General features: G+C 38.7%; 1 protein-coding gene across 1 annotated transcript; it reads left to right on the plus strand.

Moving 5' to 3' along the window:
* The first annotated feature begins 8397 nt into the window (after nucleotides 1-8397).
* Nucleotides 8398-18267, plus strand: LOC141765613 (aldo-keto reductase family 1 member B1). The gene is made up of 10 exons (XM_074631715.1): nucleotides 8398-8781; nucleotides 10363-10539; nucleotides 11578-11694; nucleotides 12400-12477; nucleotides 13404-13520; nucleotides 14511-14623; nucleotides 15365-15452; nucleotides 15527-15610; nucleotides 17838-17920; nucleotides 17990-18267. Exons 1-10 carry the CDS (start codon nucleotides 8692-8694, stop codon nucleotides 18021-18023), a joined length of 981 nt encoding a protein of 326 aa, XP_074487816.1. The 5' UTR covers nucleotides 8398-8691; the 3' UTR covers nucleotides 18024-18267.
* The last annotated feature ends 185 nt before the right edge of the window (nucleotides 18268-18452 follow it).

Here is an 18452-nt window from a genome sequence, read left to right on the forward strand (position 1 = left end):
GATCCACGGAGGCCCCACCTCGCAACTTACAGGACTTAAAGGATCTGCTGCGGACGGCTTGGTGCTAGATATCACAGCAGACCTTCAGAGGTCTAGTGGAGTCCATGCCTCAACGGGTCAGGGCTGTTTTGGCGGCATAAGGGGGACCTACTCAATATTAGGCAGGTGGTCATAATAAGACAACCCCATCTGGAGATGAGTCGAGCCGTGGAGCGTCAGGGTAGGAAGTAGTTGACCCTCTTCATCTGGCAGTACTCCTGGATGACATCTGCTTCCATTTCAATCTGCAGAAGAACTTTGTCCCTTAGTTACACCCTCTGTTTTGTGAGCCATGTCCAGGTGACCTAAAGACACTTTAAGTTGCTGTTCACTACAAATATTTGTAAGGAAACTTGTTTTTAACTGTGCATATAGGCCTAGATCTAGACTGATGAGTATACAGAAAACAAAGAGAGAAAGCTGATTATTAACCAAGGATTTCAAGATTTTAGCCAGGCAACACAATTTGGAGATAGGGAGACCACTTTTATGTAAAGGTAGGACATAAACAGTTTTCCATGTTGTTTGGATTATTCCAGAGTAGATGGCCAAGTTGAAGATATGAGCTTTGCTCATGAGTGTAGGTATATTCAGACTTACTTTGTTTCCCAGCGCAGCAGGACAAGTTGGAGGGTTTTTTGGACCGTCTAGTTCGAACCCAGGCTCTGTTTCTAGAATTAAAAAGATCAGCTGGTGTAAACCATGGACTAGACCTAGCTTTAACCCTAAATGTCTTAAAAGGAGCATGTTCATTCACAATTACATAAATTTTTTTTATAAAATATAACTTGACTTAAAGCAAGTTCTACATCAGAGATGTTGGTTACCTCAGATGTGGTACTGGGAAACAAATCATGTAAAAAAAAAAAAAGTTTCAGTTTCCTAATAGTTTTCACATGGAGGTTACTTTCTCGATGACATATCCCTGGGTCAAATACACCACTTAAAATGTATTTATCAGGTTTATTACATAGAATCGAAGGTTCGAATCCCTTCAATGTGGAGTTTGAATGTTCTCCCTGTGTTAGCGTGGGTTTTCTCCAGGTTCTCTGGTTTCCTCCCACAGTCCGATAAATAGGCATTACAGTAACAGAATATTGATTCATATTTGAACAGCGCTTCGAAATCTTGCAGATGCCATTAGGAGCACCGGAGGACACAGAGGCACATGATTTTTTCAGGTTACCTGTCTCATGCACTACTGTCAGGATGTAGTGACCGTTTTATAAAAATAACTTTTTTTAATCACATTTGCTCCATTTCTACCCACTGCAGCTTTAACTGTATATTTTGCAAGTTTAAGGTTCTGTGGGAGGAAGCCAAACAAATGCATGTCACTGCGGTTTATTACCACACACTGAAAAAAAGGGAAACAGCAGGTCTTTGAATTTACAAAAATGGAAATAGCATATGCAACACAATTAATTTATATTCCTTGTGTCATGTAGACTTCAGTTGTTTATGGAAAATGTTGAATATATGAGTTTCTCTCGCATTGATTGAAAGTGGTTGAATTTAAAAATTGAAATCAATGTAATTGAGTTTTGTCACCACCGGAAATGGAATATATTCAACCGCCGCAATACAAGAAGAAGAAGAAGCGTTGAAGTTTATCATATTGATTTATGTTCGTGTTCATGTAGGCGACATTTCCACTAGATTGTTGTTTTTTTAAGTATTAAATACAACAGTCTGTCGACTTGTTTGTGTATGTATTTTAGCCTTTTAGCTAGCTAGCTAAACACCAACACACACGAGCGGCGGTCGGTTATGCAGTTGGTGGGGGCCAGGGTCGCATAAATTAATCCGAAGTTTAGAATGGTGTGTGTGTCGGTAAACGCAAGTGATTGATTCTCAATTGTTATAAGCTTGTGTGTGTGCAAGCACAGTTTTGTAGAAACTGTGTTTATCTTGTCAGTTTCCTCATCCACTCTCTCCTCACATACACATTAGCTAAGAGTTCAAATGAATGAAGCAACGTTCTTAAAGTCGGACTCAAACTGTATTTAAAAATATTTTCAGCTTGCCATTGTGTCATATTACAGAAAATACTTCAAAGTTAATGTCTGTTGGATCTTTGCTTTGTGCTTTTGTTATATTTGTTTGTGGTCTTTTAAGTAATTGAGGCAATCCACTGAGTTCACCTCACTGATTCTTAATATTTTCTTTCATAGGTCCATCATCCTATTTGTCCTTTATAGTGGTGGGGTGCTGTCATATTTCTTTTATTTTGTGTTGCTGATAAATCCCTAAATATGCATTATTGTGACTTTTTGATATATATGTAATACTTGTTCTAACCTACTCTATTTCATGATTATATTCCAGGGTGTCTGCATGTCCTTAAACATTTGTTAAATGTCTGAAATTAAATGTTATAGTATTGGGCTTAAAACTCATTAAAAAGTCTTAAATATGAATTCATGAGGTCTTAATTTTATCATAAACTTTTTTAATTTATTTTTGTCAACATTTGACGTGGACCGGATATACAGTACTGACCTGCAGTGATGGTTTGAATTGGGGAAAAGGTGATTTGGCCAAAAATCAGCCTAAAATGTAGTTCAAATTTGTCTTTAAAAAGGTCTTTAAAAGTATTAAATTTAACTCATTTTTTTCCTATTCTACTCGATTTTATAAAAAAAAAAAATTATTCGAAATTTGCATACCTGTTGCACTAATTGCAGTAATTGAAACGTAGGCTTTTACCGTTGAATTTGAAATCTATCAATTTTGGACTTCAATATATGGATTCCTTGTTTGGAAATGAGTTCCTTAACCTTAACTCAATTTCAGAAGTAGAAGACAAAGCTACTCTAATCAAAGGTAACTATTCATTTGATCTAGGTATATATTTCCACTCTTTGTTGCTCATCTTTTATTTTATTCTTTAATGTGTCATTCTTTTCATTTTGTTAAACAGCTACACAGGTCTCTGACATGAGTAAAGCAATTGAAAAATAATTTTAAAAAAGTCAGTCACCAATATGATGATCAGTTTGACTGGCAGTATGGTGGCCATAACAGGGTTCATGTGATTTTAAACATCTGAATAACCTATTTGTTTTAACGTTCTACCGTAGTTACTTGTCCTTGTCTCTAAATGTACTTTAATTCTAACTTTCACCTCACCATGTCTATATACTGTCACTATGCCTACCTAATTGTATATTGATTTATTCTTTTCTCGATAGGGGCTTGGTTAAATAGTTCTTATTTACCTTCCTTTATTCACCTACCTTTGTCTGTTTTGTACAGGGCATGGATGAAAACGCCATCAACGAGGCCATTGAAGACACCACTGTTGGGATTTATGTTATTAAAGAACATGCTTCAAGTGATGAACCTGAGGACATTGGAATTGTCCTTGAAGGCATCAAGATGATGCAAGATCTGGATAATGTAGCATTAGCTGTTGCTGTGCTGTTCGGACTCATGTACTGTATGCCCTGAACCTCAGCTCCCTTGCTGACCTCCACTTCACCTTTGAGGTAGTCCAAAAGACTTTCATGGAACTGGATGGAGGTAAACTTTCTAACAAAGCACTCGCTAAAAAAACAGGCTCTTTCAGTGAAAGGGTCAGAGACACTGCACTGCCAGCAATAAACCAAAAAACCAAAGGACATTTGAGTTATCCTCAAAGGCATCTTGGGTAATGCTATACCATTTGGACTGCTTTTTCATTTTCTTTTGTGAATCCACTGTTGTAAGTTGACACTATTTTTCCTTATGAATCCATTATGAAGACAGTTTAAAGAGGGTTTGTAACCATTTTAGTTTTCTGCTCTGAGTGAACTTAAAAATACAGCAGCTGTTTTTAATATGTTACTTTGAATCCTCTTTGACAACAGCTTGTACAAGGTTTACATATCTGTTTATTCCTCAGGGAAAACAGTCTACGCAGGGATGATACGTTTGTTTTTTCGCTTGTAAATCCACTTTGAAAGTACTGTTAAGCACTACCTCTAATTTGCCTTATTCACTTTGTGCTATATTTTTATTTACTAGTGAGATTATTCTAGTTTTGTATTTGCTCTTGAAAATGTGCCGTTTGTGGTAACAGTTGGCAGTATTTTGTATTTGTGTGGCCCGGGCCCAACAGCCAATGGCAAGGCCGCAACTTAAAGTACCAGTTAGATTTTAACAATTAATGTTTTTTGCTTAGAGCCGACAACGCCACCTAAGAAATACTTGGAGCCTAGGACTCTGATAAATTCAGGTTCTTTTACATCAGGTGAGCAGAGTTAAAAACACAGGCAGAAGTTTAAATCAAATTAAAACCAGATTTATTGCAATTAAAATAGCACAGGTCTAAAAATGAATGATTAATCTAAAAGGAATAAAATGTTACTAGCAACAAGGTTAAAAACACTATAAAAAGTCAAGTCCAATCTAGTGATATAGTCCAATCTAGTGATATAGTCCAATCCGGCTCTTTAATCCAGTTCAGTCCACTCCAGTCCACTCCAGTCCAATCCAGCGATCCTCCCGTGTCCGCGTCTTAGCTCCTCCCGTACTCCAACAGCCGTCTGCCCGTCTCGGCCGTCTCTCCAGCACCGTCCGAAAGTTTTTTGAGTGAATCTGCGTTGGCGGACACGGTCTGCTGCATGTAGTCTCACAGGACTCTCAGGTCGCTGGGCTGGTAGGTAGTAGCAGGAGGGCTTTTCTGCTGCACTGCTGTCTCTGGACTGTCTCTGACTGAAGATCTCCTCTCCTGCTGCCAGCCGTTCTCTCCTTTTGTGTCCTCTCCACCTGTGCTGCATCCTGCTAATTGCAGGCTCTCCGCCATACCTGCCGCTCCTCTCCTAATCAGTGTCTTTGATTGGGGGTGTGGCTGTCCATGGGTCTCATTCCAGTTCATGACTTCTTAAAAACACTTCAATTTACGTATTAAAAGCAATCCAAACAACCAACATGCAGGGATAAAACACACAATACAATAAAAACCATAAAACATGCAAAATAGAATAAAATCAACCATAAAACATAAAACATGCATATGTCATTTTTGACCCTGTCACATTTGCACTTTTAAATCTACTGTGACAACAGTTTACACTGGGTTTATAACTGTATTTGCTGTTCTTAATCCATTCTGAAGATACGTTTGAAGTGTATATATGCTCCTATTGACTGTGAAAATGGTTAATGCAAGGTTACATTATATGTATTGTGAATCCATTGCACTTGTGTCCACTGTTCCACTGTTCCCTGAAACGACAAACAGTTGTGTGGTTTGCATTGTTATGTATTTGTGTTTGAATCCACTGCTGTTGATGCACGGCTCAATATAGCAAAATGTTGGTACAGAACTCTGACTCTGCCTTTTCTTGTCAATGCAAATCAGTTTGTTAACTTTAACTTTAACTTTAACAAATCAAGTTAGATTTACAGACCTAACTCGGGTACCAGGAACATAATGGAATTGTTTTAAAGTTACACACTACCTTTGAATAATATCAGCATTAAGAAGTCAAGTTGGAGTTACAGTTGAAAATCAGGTACCCCGGACATGATGAAATTACTTTAACATTACACAATAAATTGGTATAACTGTAACTGAAAAATAATGTGTTGAATCAACTTGATTCTTTTAAACAGTCTAATGTGAATGAAATATGTTGGTTTGACAAGTAATAATTAATTGAGAAGACGAGGAAAATTATGTAAGTTGGCCTCATTCTGATCATGTGGGACCGATGTACACATTAAAATCAAGTAAATCCAAAGAACTTTTTTTTTCAGTGGCAAGATATAGTAGAAGAACATGAAGTGTGGTTCAAGGCAAAAGTGTTGAATGTCAGTGATTTTATTGCTGATGTGAATAAGTGGTTGTCTAAAACTCAGAGTTGTCATGTTGCTGATGACATTGACATTGATAAAGAGGAGGTTTGCTTTGAACCCGATGACAACATCTCAAATGTAAAATAAAACAGTTACTCCTGTAAACACTCAAGTCACAAAAGCTCCAAAAGCAGCAAGTCTTCTGCTTCATCTGCTCGCATTAAAGCAGCAGCTGCTACCTGAAGGAGGAAGCACGCCTTGGAGGAGCGGGCAGATCTGTTAAGGAGGGAAAAGGAGCAGCTTGAGCTGGACACTGAAATTGCAGCCTCCACTGCTAAGATAGCAGTACTCCAGGCCGACGACAGCAACAGTGTTTCAGAAGGACAATCGGATGGAATGGAGTCGTGTGCGCCTCAGTATGAGCAATCCTCAAAGCAGCACATGTTTCTGCATACATTGGAGGAAATTGCTTTGTCCTCTAACAGCAGCAGTTTGGGGCTAGTGTGTAGGAGCCATTTATTTAATTTGAGGTAATTGTGTTAGGTGTAATATGCCTCCAAGCACTAGTGGGGTGTATGGTGTAGGGCAGGGGTCAACAACCTTTACTATCAAAAGAGCCATTTTTTGGCCAAAAAAATTAAAGAACTCTGTCTGGAGCCGCAAAACATATTTGAGCCTCATAATGAAGGTAACACAGCCTGTTAAGTCTAATGCAGTGAGGACCCAAGTCCAAATGGGAGGCAGGACATTGAAGAAACATCTCAGGAGATTTTGCTGAAAGCTCCTGCTGGCTATTCAGCAAATGCAGTGTGCTTGTTCTGAAAAAGTCTTTCAATATTATTTTTTTGTTTTTTGTTGCCTACACTGTAGGCAGAGGCTGGCCTCAGGTAGCTCATATAAGCCACATGCCAGTACCAGTGGTGGCTGGTGACTAAAAAAATTGGGACAGCCTGTCACTGAAAAACAAAATGTAATAACGCAGGTGGGGAAGCAGCACCTTTTGTAGTCCATCTTCGGAACATTGTAGTTTCAACACAGCAGACCCGCATCACTCACATTCGCCGCTGTCGCATCATAATTTCGGAGCCTTGTGTTAGTGCAGTCAGATTCTCCTAACACCACGGTTGTCTTTCCTTAGTCCTTATGAATTCTCCTTCTCATCTTTCCTTGACCTCAGGACGTTTTCCATCGAGGTCAAGGATAAATGGTTAGGAAAAGACGTTAGGACGTAATTTTCAGACTTTTCGACTGCAGCCTCAGAGCTTTCGGTTCCAGTACAGCTGATCAGAGTCAGTTCAATCAACTATAGGTTGAACCTGAACATAAGAAGCCATCATCAGTAGAGCTCTGATACTACGATTCACATGGCGACAGGTAAATAAGAGGCAGAGCCTCCATTTGAATCCAGTCGACGTAGAGATTGTAGTACATGTACGTACAGTATATGCTGACAGTGCACATTTATCTATAAAAAATTCAGAGCAGGGAAAAGTGTCAATAATATAATAAAGTTGTATTCAGTGTGGTCCATTAATTAATCTTTTACCAGACTTACATTTCCTTAATGATAAAGTGGTGGAATCTGACTGTGTATTAGACTGTAGCCTACATTACATCTACAATATATGTGTTCAGCTCTGATGGGGACAAAACACAGGAGCAGCAACTGAAGATGAAAAATAAAGTTGAAGATTTAAAAATATATTTAAACACAGAGACATGATTGTAAACTCACAGTCTGATCCAGTAATAATGTGTTTGGTGATTTAAAGGTTAAATAGAGTAGATGATAATAGACACCTTACATAATATAATCTTGTATAAACTGTCTTATCTTGTTTGTAAGGTGTCCTGGGTGTCTTGAAAGGTGCCTATAAATAAAATGTATTATTATTATTATTATATTATTAATAACATATAATCTACAATATTATTATGTTCCATCAGTGCGACCAATCACACCGTGAGTGACAGAGATCATTATTCATTGATCCTGTGTCTGAGATTCATACCGATCCTTACTAGCATATTTAAACTGAGATACACATTAAGTGCAATGAACTAGTTAGTGGAACTGCTCCAACAAACTGGCCGCTGTTTCAGTCACAGTGTTATAAAAATGAACTTCGCAAACAGAAGAACAAGCAGAGGCTTTATTCTGAGATGACGGTGACTTGATTCTGTGTGTACTTATATTCTTCTCACACATACATATATTCTTCTCACACATACATATATTCTTCTCACACATACATATATTCTTGTGCGAGTGAAAATATATGTATGTGAAAGGAGAATGCATGTGTGTGTGAGTGCAAGAATGAATTATGTCTTGTACGGTCCCTCATACATATTTACAGCATTTGTTCGTTAAGTGTGCATCACAGTGATACAATATCACCATCTAATGCTGAACTTGAAATATTAGAGCAGGTTGTTTCTTACAGTGTGACCCTGCCTCGGTGTGTGTCTACATTATGTGTGTGTGTGTGTGTGTGTGTGCACTGCTACCCCTGTGAGAAGAGTGACCTTTGTAACATGCGCCTCCTCACTTACTGACTATACACGTGAATACTTAATGGTGGTGAAGTACTTTGTGTGTTGTCCAATAATTAACTACTGGACTGATAAGGCAAAAATAGGAGAGAGAAAGAAACAGTGAGAGGGGAAGAAAAGAGAGAGAGAGAGAGAAGGAAAGAAACACGTCAGATAGAGAAGTCAAATCAGCAAAGAAAAAGGAAGGACGTTGACTCAGCAGTTGCAGATTAAGGGGAGAAAGAGGAAGAGGAAATATCTGACAGTGAACTAGTGTGCGCTGCAAGCGTATGCTGAGTTTCTCATTTGTTGCTTTTCCCCTGCCGTGGTTAAATGTACTCCACGGAGGACACACAGGTGGCCAGGACCATAGAGCTGAATGATGGCACACAAATGCCAGTTTTGGGTCTCGGGACATGGAAGGTAGTCTAAATACTCATTCCTATATCTTTCACTGTCATCAGTTTGTTTTTTTGCATACTATTTGAGAGTAATGTTTTTAATTATGCGTTGCAAGAAGTCTGCCTAGGGAGGCAATTGAAAATACTGGCTTCTGATTGGCTACCGGCAGATTATTCGCCCTCCTCCGGGTCTAATGGCAAGGGACTTCCTCACAGTGGAGGTTCTAGACCATTTCAAATGGTGGGGTAAGGCTGGGGCCAAATTAGATTTTAGGGGTAGGGGAGACCGGGGCAATTGTAGCATCTCAAATATCTCCTATCAGAAACATTATGCACATGGTCTGTGATGATCTCGCTCTGCCTGCCAAAGGACAAACTGATGTCTCATACTTATCAACGTTTTTCTGCCAAGACTCATTTTTGAGGTATACAAGTTTTTTTTCCATCTGCAGTATTTTCCTCATACAGTCTTAACCTTTAATGTCTATGAATTTAAATCTGTCTATTTTTTATTATCATAATGTTGTCTAACATTTGAAATCTTTGTCAAATGTTAGCTTTGTTGTTTCTAGCCCGCATGATTGCTTTTGTCGTGGGTGGTACGATTGGGATCGATTGTAACGCTGTATTACAATTTTGACACCAAAAATGGTGTCTGACTTAGTAACAACTTCAAAAAACTTAAAAAAGTGTTTTGTGTTCAGTTTAAATGTCTACGTAAACTCTATTCATCATGTAGTTTATGGCAGAGTCCAGTGTTTACATCTCTTTCCTCTCAATCTGGGCACAAGGACTCAATTCAATTCCAGGGTTAAAAAAGAAAGTCGTGCCATATTGGCTGACAATCAACACATAGCCTATTGAAACTCAGTAGTATTGAAACTCAGATTTAAAACCTGGTTGGAGCCATTTCATTTTTACACATTATAAACAAGGGACATGTGTAACATCTCAAATTGCACCAGTCAGAAACGAGACAGAACCATGAAACTCATCATGTGCATCACGGTCTGTGACGATGCCTCCCAAAGGACAAACTGATATCTCATACTTTAAAGTATACTCTCATAAACTAAAAAGTGGGCTACAAGTATATAACTAGTAAACTAACAGTATACCTAGAAGTTCACTTGTACTATAGATCACTTCATAGTATAGTAAATAGAACTTAGATGTAAACTACTTGAGCACTCAAAGATTACTATTCTCACTCTTAAAGTACACTTAAAAGTATACTTTTATAAACAAAAAATCGGGCCAATTTAGTCCCAAGAAGTATTGAAGTAGTACACTTACAAGTATACTACTAGTACATTGCTATTAGTATACGTACTACATAAAGTATACTTGGGAAATATACTTGGCCTTTACTTAAGTTAAAATAAACTTGAAGTATACTACTTTTTCGTAAGGGATATTACCATAAGGACCAGAAACAGATCATTTCTGAGAATATAGGCAGCATGCTTAAACTCCTTAATGCATTTTACATCGTGAACAGTACAAAGAGAAGTGAAGATTTTATTGTTTTCTTTTATGGCAGATAGTGGTGGAGATGTAAGAGAGTGAAAGGCCTATTTTAAAAATGTTTTAATTCTTGCAGTCCTCCAGTCTTCCCCGCTCCTCAGTCCAGGGTGCAGTGGAGGCTGCCATCGCAGCTGGCTACCGCCATATAGACACCGCTCACAGCTACAACAATGAGGCTGATATTGGCAAGGCTCTGTGCTCCAAGACACAGCAGGGCATCATCAGGCGCCAGGACATGTTCATCGTCAGTAAGGTGGGTGCTTAGGAGAACAGGTGTTACAGCAAGGCCAGGGTGCAACATGAGGAGGGGGTATGACATTGTATTTGTTCACACAACAGATGCATTTTTTGAATTGCAGAGAGTAGGAAATAACACCTGTCATACCCATGCCCTGCATGAAAGTGGACAATCTGAAATTCTGTCTTTAATGGTGCCTTCAAATGAAACTGGTGAGCTTGTGTTTACAACATGAAAAGTCGTGTACACGATATGCTTGGTGTTCAATTAGTTAAGTCGTGAGAACACCGCTGCTAAGCAACCGCAATATTAACGTTACCATCGGCGTCTAGGAGCCACAGAGGGTAACGATTTAGCAAGCTAGCAAGTAGGTAACATAATGCAGGAAATGCAAAGGTATAATGACAGAGGAAAAAGATGAGGCCATTGGGAATATCAACATTTTCCTTAGACATATTATAAAATGATTAAGAACAACAATACACGGCTAAATTTACAATATATTCACTTATTATGTACCGAAAAATGAACTTCCAAGGCCTCCGCCATTTCTGACGACGTTAACAAACACGTCACAAGTCTTGAACTCGGAGCTTTTAGAAACTTTCCACTTACGAGGTCGTGAATACCACAAGAGGGGCGCGTTCATGTGGACTCCACCACGTTTGAAGGCACCATAATTCCGAGATTAAAGTCAGAATTTTGACTTTAAGCAAAAAAATTCAAAAACTTTATTTTCAGAATTCTGAGTCTAAAGAGCATTATGAGAGCAGCGTAGCGCAGCGTAGCGCAGCGAGCCAGTGGGTCACGCTCACATGCACTAAAAGGTATGCTGGTAAAAACAACAGATGGAAGCTCAGATTACAACACACACACAGGTAGACATTACTCCACTATAGTTGTTTGCTGCTATATTAATGCTCTGAATAACATATAGAGAACCCTTAACAGAACTCAAATTTTGTCATATGTGGCCCTAATCCTATTCCGTAGCTGCCTTATATGATATTTTATTTCTCTGTTAACCCTTCTGTCCTGTACCTTTTTGCATAGCTGTGGTGTACCCATCATGCCCCAGCGGACATCCCTGTGTGCCTGAATAAATCCCTGAATGATCTCCAGCTGGACTACCTCGATCTTTACCTTGTGCACTTCCCCGTTGGCCTAAAGGTTGAGCGTAACATCCAAAACAGTTGACAGAATTCAATTCTTACAGCCTCTTATCCCCAAGGTCCTTAGCCCAGACTAGGAATAAAGTATTTGGCTGAAGCTGGTATTTATTTTTTGGGCTTTAGAGACCATTATTAACGCTAGGGCCTGCCCGAACAATAAATGTGTTAAAGCAGCATTACACGATTCTGGACCATCAGGGAGCTGAAACCCTCCAAATCAAACTTAGAGAATAGCTCTAAAACACTAATGGTTTATCACATTGTTATGGCTAACACAAGCATCCCATTGGAGTTGTGTTTCTAACAACATAACAAATATAACTTCAATATTAATTCTGTTGCGTTTCCCCACCAACTCCTCGACATTTATAAGTATACAAATAGAAAAATATCTGGGTCTTAACCACAGAGTTTTTGTGCAGGCCAGAGAACCACAATACTGAGCTAAAACTGTGTAGAGCAGCAGTGTTAATTCTAAGTGGGTTTGTGACTGTGAGAAACCTGTTCAAATTGCATATCATTATATTGCCAATATCAAAAATATCCCTTTATGCGGAGTAATTTCTCTCTATTTGTTTTTCTAAATTTGCTAAATATCCTTGAAAGAGGGAAGTAATTATAATTATGTTGCAAAAAGGACACATGCCATATCTTTGCTCAGCTAGAAGCATCTGTTTGACTGTTACCTTTACATTTCTTCCAGAAAATGGGTGATGACCTTTTCCCAAAGAAAGACGGAAAGATGCTGACCTCTGATATAGACTATGTGGATGTATGGAGGGTAAGCACACATGTGCTCTTTCTGTTTGCATGTGTACTGGCACCACCATATGTACTCTATATGCAGCTCTACACATTCATTCACAATATACTTATACTTCACTGCAGTTTGTTACGCCAGTTACAGAAAAACAGAGTAGAAATAGTTTCCTAAAATTAGTAGTTTTCTCCCTCAAGGTTAATTAGATTTTCTCTGGTTCTACCTTCCTATTGTGTTCGGGTCAAATTTGACACGTTGTCATGTCTTTCATATTTTTTCTGATCAAAACAAGGCTTCATCACATCCTCAACAACGGCCTACTAAATACAATAAAACACTAAAAAGTTACATCTGTGGTCTTATGACCCAGTAGTAATGCAGTAATTATGGGTTGTTTATGGAGAGAAATACATAGTAAATGTTGCAAAACCATCATGAAATCTTTTTTTTTTTACAACAAAAGAAAAATAATAGTAATACTATCTAGTATAATAATGTTGAGTAATAATAATATTAAAATAATGTTTCATGCCAAGAAAGCATATTGACTTCAATTCAATTGTACAGTGGCATATATATATTTATATGTATAGTATATATGCATACATTATCTTTAAACATTTATCCTATTATCATAGGGTTGACACATAGAGACAGACAACCATTAACGCTCACATTGTCTTTGGACTGTGGAAGCCAGAGGACCCTGGGACGCTAACACAGGGAAAACATGAAAACTCCACACAGAGTGAATAATGAGTTAGTAGATAAAACATTTTACTGGATGATAATTTGCAAGGTCGGAGGGTTTAAATAAAACTTACCAAAACAAACATCCACCTGGCATGGGAAGGACATTTAGAATGTTTTTCATTGAAATCACATCAGCCTTTTGAAGTGGATGGTAGAGGTGCGTTTATTGTCTCTGTCTGTTGTTGTGTTTGCAGGGGATGGAAGGCTTGCAAGCCTCAGGGAAGGTTAAGAGCATTGGTGTGTCCAACTTCAGCATCCTGCAGCTGGAGAGACTTCTTTCTCTGTGCAGGGTGCCCCCTGCTGTCAATCAGGTAGGCAACTGCATATTTAGCTCCTTTATTTACATACTGTTAGCAGGAGAAGGTCTGTTCATTCAAAACATTATTATTTCCCTATACCTTCATACCTCTTAAAGTATGGACCCATGTCCCACATTTTCATTTATCGTGCATGTAAAAAATGAGCGGTTGGGTTGTCCAAATGAATGGCCTGCCTCATTGAGCTCACATTAATCATTATTTGTCTTGCTAATAGAACGTGGTAAACATGAGGAACAGAGGAGATACTCCGGTTGGAAGTTGGATTTAGAATCCGTTCCTATGCAGGACTGAAATGTAGTTCCAGGAACATGAGTAAAAGTGAGGATGGCTTTACTTTATATTACATTCTTGTAGTGGGATGATATGCCCACGTAGTATCACACACAACGACGCCTTATAATGACACCAGACGATGGGTCCCACGGTGATGTGATACAGTTTCATGTGGTGACATCATATGGCATAGTAAGATAACAGCTAAAAGCAACAAATCATCTATATTTATCCATGATATCATAAAACATCATTCAACTTGATGACTAGTGTCATTTGATGTCATCATATTGAATGAATGAATGACATCATATGACATCACATCATCGACATTACACAAACAACATCATCATATGTCATGTTATGATTCAATATTTTAGATTATTTGCATAAATGGTTATCATATTACAATATATGATGTCACGCATGTTACACATTCACATTTTCGTGTCGGCCACCATAGTTTCCCTTCACGCCTGGTGCACGGGAGGAGTTTCAGTTGATTACAATCTGCAACCTCACCGCTAGATGCCGCCATATTTACACACTGTACCTTTAACATTGTTCTGTAGGGAGATCCTCCTGGAAAAAAAAATGTTGCTCCTACTCAGCAGCTGACTATAAATCCAAGTTCAGAAATTTACCAAGCTCTGTCTAGATCGGCATCCATATGTATTCAGCTTTTGTTTGGTATTATATCATCCATAGATTGAGCTACATCCCTACCTGGTGCAGACAGAGATGATAGAGTTCTGTAAATCCAAGAACATCGCCCTGACGGCCTACAGCCCCTTTGGCTCGCCTGGGAGACCCCCAGAGCTGTAAGACATGCAGCATCACTCACTCACACTCACACACTCCACTGACTCAGACTGATGATTAGAAACCAATCAAACACCTGGATGCTTCTGTTGATAAAGGGGTGATGCTCCGAGGTCATTTTGTGATCCATAGAGGAATAAATGTTTGTGTCTGAGTGTGTGTGTGTGTGTGTGTGTGTGTGTGTGTGTGTGTGTGTATGCGTGTGTGCGTGTGTGTGTGTGTGTGTGTGTGTGATATTTATTTATTTTTAAATATAAAAAAAAGTATAAATTCATTCCTTTTTATTTCTTCCTTTACTACTACTTTTATATAGTTTGTTCTATGATGTGGCTCCTGAGAAGAGCTCCTTGTGGACTCATAAATTCCAACTTTGTGAGTTGTGGAGGATCTTACTGATGTAGTCTGGCTTTGTGGGGTTATTAGGGAGTAAGCAGATGTCACAACACCCAGCCTCATTATGCTATATAGGTTTTTATTCTATCTTTCTTTTAAGCCTTATCTGATCCACCACCTCTGAGCTTGAGTTCAATAAGAAGTACATTTACAGCTCATAAGGATAGAGGACGACATGAATGACTGCAGACAAGGTGGGGTGGGTCTTTGTTGTTCCTGATGTGCAGACTGGTGTAGGATGCGGCATCAGACTAGTGAAATACGGAGTAATAGAAACTAGCCATTGAGCCTACTAATTCTTGTGAATGAAAAACCCTGCAGTGCTCTGTACTTTTTTTATTGTTTAGGTTCAGAGGAGACACTGATCCACATAAGCTCCTGGAGGACCCAGTCGTATCAGATATAGCCAAGAAGCACAGACGCAGCCCTGCACAGGTCAGTGTGAGTGTGTCTACTGTTTATGTGTACGTGTGTGTATTCCTTTGTTAGTAACAGAGGTATTCTCCCAGGTACTGCTGAGGTACCATGTGCAGCAGGGTATTGCAGTCATCCCTAAGAGTGACAAACCTCATCACATCCTGGAGAACACAAAGGTAAAACCTCTCTACTACTTTCTTTAGTGCTCACACTGCTTTGTGGTAGTAGTGTGTTCATTAGACATTGTTGAATTTTTTATCTGGACTCTCACAGATTGTGGACGTTTGAATTATTTAGTTGCTTTAGGAAACTGCAGAAGGCCACTTGCTATTAAATGCAGCCGTGGACCAACAGAACTCTGAGATCAAATTTAGTTTTTGAAAAACAAGCCTGACTTGTTATTTTGTTTTTAATAATACTGTATATATTTATGGTTTTGTGTAGTAGTTAAAGTTTTCATAAAATATGATACAAAAATTATGGCAAAAAAAAAAAATCACGTTGCAGCAAATTAATACAGAATTGCTCAACTGAACTACTTCATTATACCCCCGCAACAACATAGTTGGGGCTATAAAGCGCTCCGCGTCTCCCTCCGTCCGTTCGTGTGTCACACTTGGTTTCCGGAGCAGAACTCGGAAACTATTTAACTTAGGAACTTCAAATTTGGTATGATGGTTGACAGTGTGGTCTAGTTGTGCTTTTTGGGGGTAAGAAGTCCAGGGTGCCCATTAGTTAATTAGTTAATGCCCATTAATTCCATTAGTTCCAAAAGGGCAAAACCTTTGGCCATACTTTAGTAGAGGTCAAGCAGTGAGCGGGGGTATGTGAGCCATGCTCACTTTTGCCCTGTATAAACCTGGCTATATCAGTGTAGTCAGAAAGTAGTACGACAATGTGCTAGATGAGATGTTAAGGGATCAAGTTATTACAATTCATCCGGGGGTGACATGAACAAATTTGATGGAAATCCATCCAGTAGTCATCAAGGCATTTCACTCAAATGTTTCAGGAATTCACCCTTTGGGGTCTGTACACAATTTCAAGAGATAATTCAGTCTGAACTAAAATGGTGCACGAACAAACTTTTTGAAGGGGTGTTACACATCACATAGGTTTGAATTAGTTTCGTGGCCTGGAGTTAGTGTGTGTAGGCATTTTTTTTTTTTCATTGGACTGAGAGACGTCATCATCCCTACAGCTCTGCTGCTACAGTAGTGTGGCTAAAAATCACAAGAAACATTTGACAGTTTTTCTCGTTCGCTTTGGCTCAATTCTTGAATGAGAGTTATTTTTTTCAAAACAGTAAATTCAAATCTCTGAACAATTAGTTTGTTGCTCACAACAGATTCGAATTTCTCATTCATTCAAGCAAATTGCACGTGTTTTAGCAAGTGTGCAAAAGAGTCAGCACAATAACCACTTGCACACGTCTTGCTGATCAAAACTGATGAGTTGATTCTCAGTGAAACTGTCGTCCTCTTCATAACTTCTAGACATTATTTCATCGTTTGAGCCGTCACATGCAAAATGATCCATTCAATTATCAAAATTTGACAAACATGCATGTATATTCCATAAATATCTATGATATGGAGGAGGTACATTTAGCTGTATTTGAACTGGACTACAGCAGCTTTTTTTCATTCGTGCAGGGTTGTTTTTTTGGCATGGATGTCATTTTGTGGCAGATCTTCTGTTCATTGTTTATGACTATACAGGAAAGATCAAAAGAAATGTTTCACAAATAAATGTACTGCATACATACAAATGTGCATATCCTTTTTCTGTGTAGCTACTAGACTATTGACTTTTCCCAGTAAACGTTTACGACATAACAGATACACAAACAGCATTCTGCTGGACAAAACTGACATCCTGGTATCGTAGTATGCAGTCAGTGTCAACAAAAAAGTAGAAGAAAACATAGATTTGCATATGAGAAACATTTCCAGGGTTGTGTGTTGAACAAACATGTAAACATTCGACTAGTACGGCTCACACGATGACAAACAAACTTGACCCCATGACTCATCAGACAGTTGTGACAATTGCACTGACAGTTTAAAGAGGATGTTAAGCGACTGAGAAAAACAGTAATATTAAATATAGTTCCTCATGTTGCATAATGCCATCATTCAACACAACATGCATACATGTTATCATGGAGTATGTAATGTATTAGGGACACTGATGTTTGTCTGTTTTCACTCCTTAATGGCTAAGTTGACCAAATAGGCAATCAGCCCCCAAAGTAGTGTATTTCCCCTTAGAGGGGCTGGTTTATTAACTGTATAGCAAGAATGATAAAACACTATTGTCTAGGACTTTAGAAGACTTCTGAGCATCAATATAGTTGTCTGTAAAACCCATTTGTCAAAATCAGTTTCAATGTTTGTGCAGACCTTTGACTTCAGTCTGACTGAAGAAGACATGAGAGCACTAAGAGGACTGGACCGAGGGTGGAAGGCCTGCACGCTGGACGAGTAAGTCGACACAATGCAATAGTCTTTGGCAATGTGCAGCTATGTTCACAATGTTGTCCTGTTTGTCAGAATCAAGTCTCATCCATACTACCCCTTTGTATGAGGCTGCCAGGAGAGTGGGGAGAGAGAGAGAGATGGCACACGGGACCTACTGATACCGTAAACACCAACAAGACTGCAGACTACAGGGTCACACACTGTATATCATCAGTGCCTCGTTTACATAATAATAATGATAGAATGTGAAGACATATCTTCCAAATGAGGTTGTAATGAATGATGAAAAGTGAGGTGCTTACTTTTCGAATGTTTCCATATCATGAATAAAATACTTTGTGTTTACACAATCACAGTATTTTTTAATAAAAGGCCATTTGACAGGTTTAGACTTACAAATGCACAGTAAATAATTAATTATGTTAATTATGACAATATACAATACTGAGCACATTATCATTTTATTACATACTCTCTCTGCATATGTGTGTTAAAGTAGGCATTGCTGGAAGGACATTGAAAAGGCATGAAACTA

Source organism: Sebastes fasciatus, chromosome 4 (assembly GCF_043250625.1).
Source record: "Sebastes fasciatus isolate fSebFas1 chromosome 4, fSebFas1.pri, whole genome shotgun sequence".
NCBI classification, from domain to species: Eukaryota; Metazoa; Chordata; class Actinopteri; order Perciformes; family Sebastidae; genus Sebastes; species Sebastes fasciatus.

Coding starts and splice junctions, on each gene's coding strand:
- LOC141765613 (XM_074631715.1), top strand. CDS start 8,692: ATGTACTCCACGGAGGACACACAGGTGGCCAGGACCATAGAGCTGAAT. Junction 13,521..14,510: donor TGCCCCCTGCTGTCAATCAG/GTAGGCAACTGC, acceptor TATCATCCATAG/ATTGAGCTACATCCCTACCT. Junction 17,921..17,989: donor AAGGCCTGCACGCTGGACGA/GTAAGTCGACAC, acceptor CCTGTTTGTCAG/AATCAAGTCTCATCCATACT.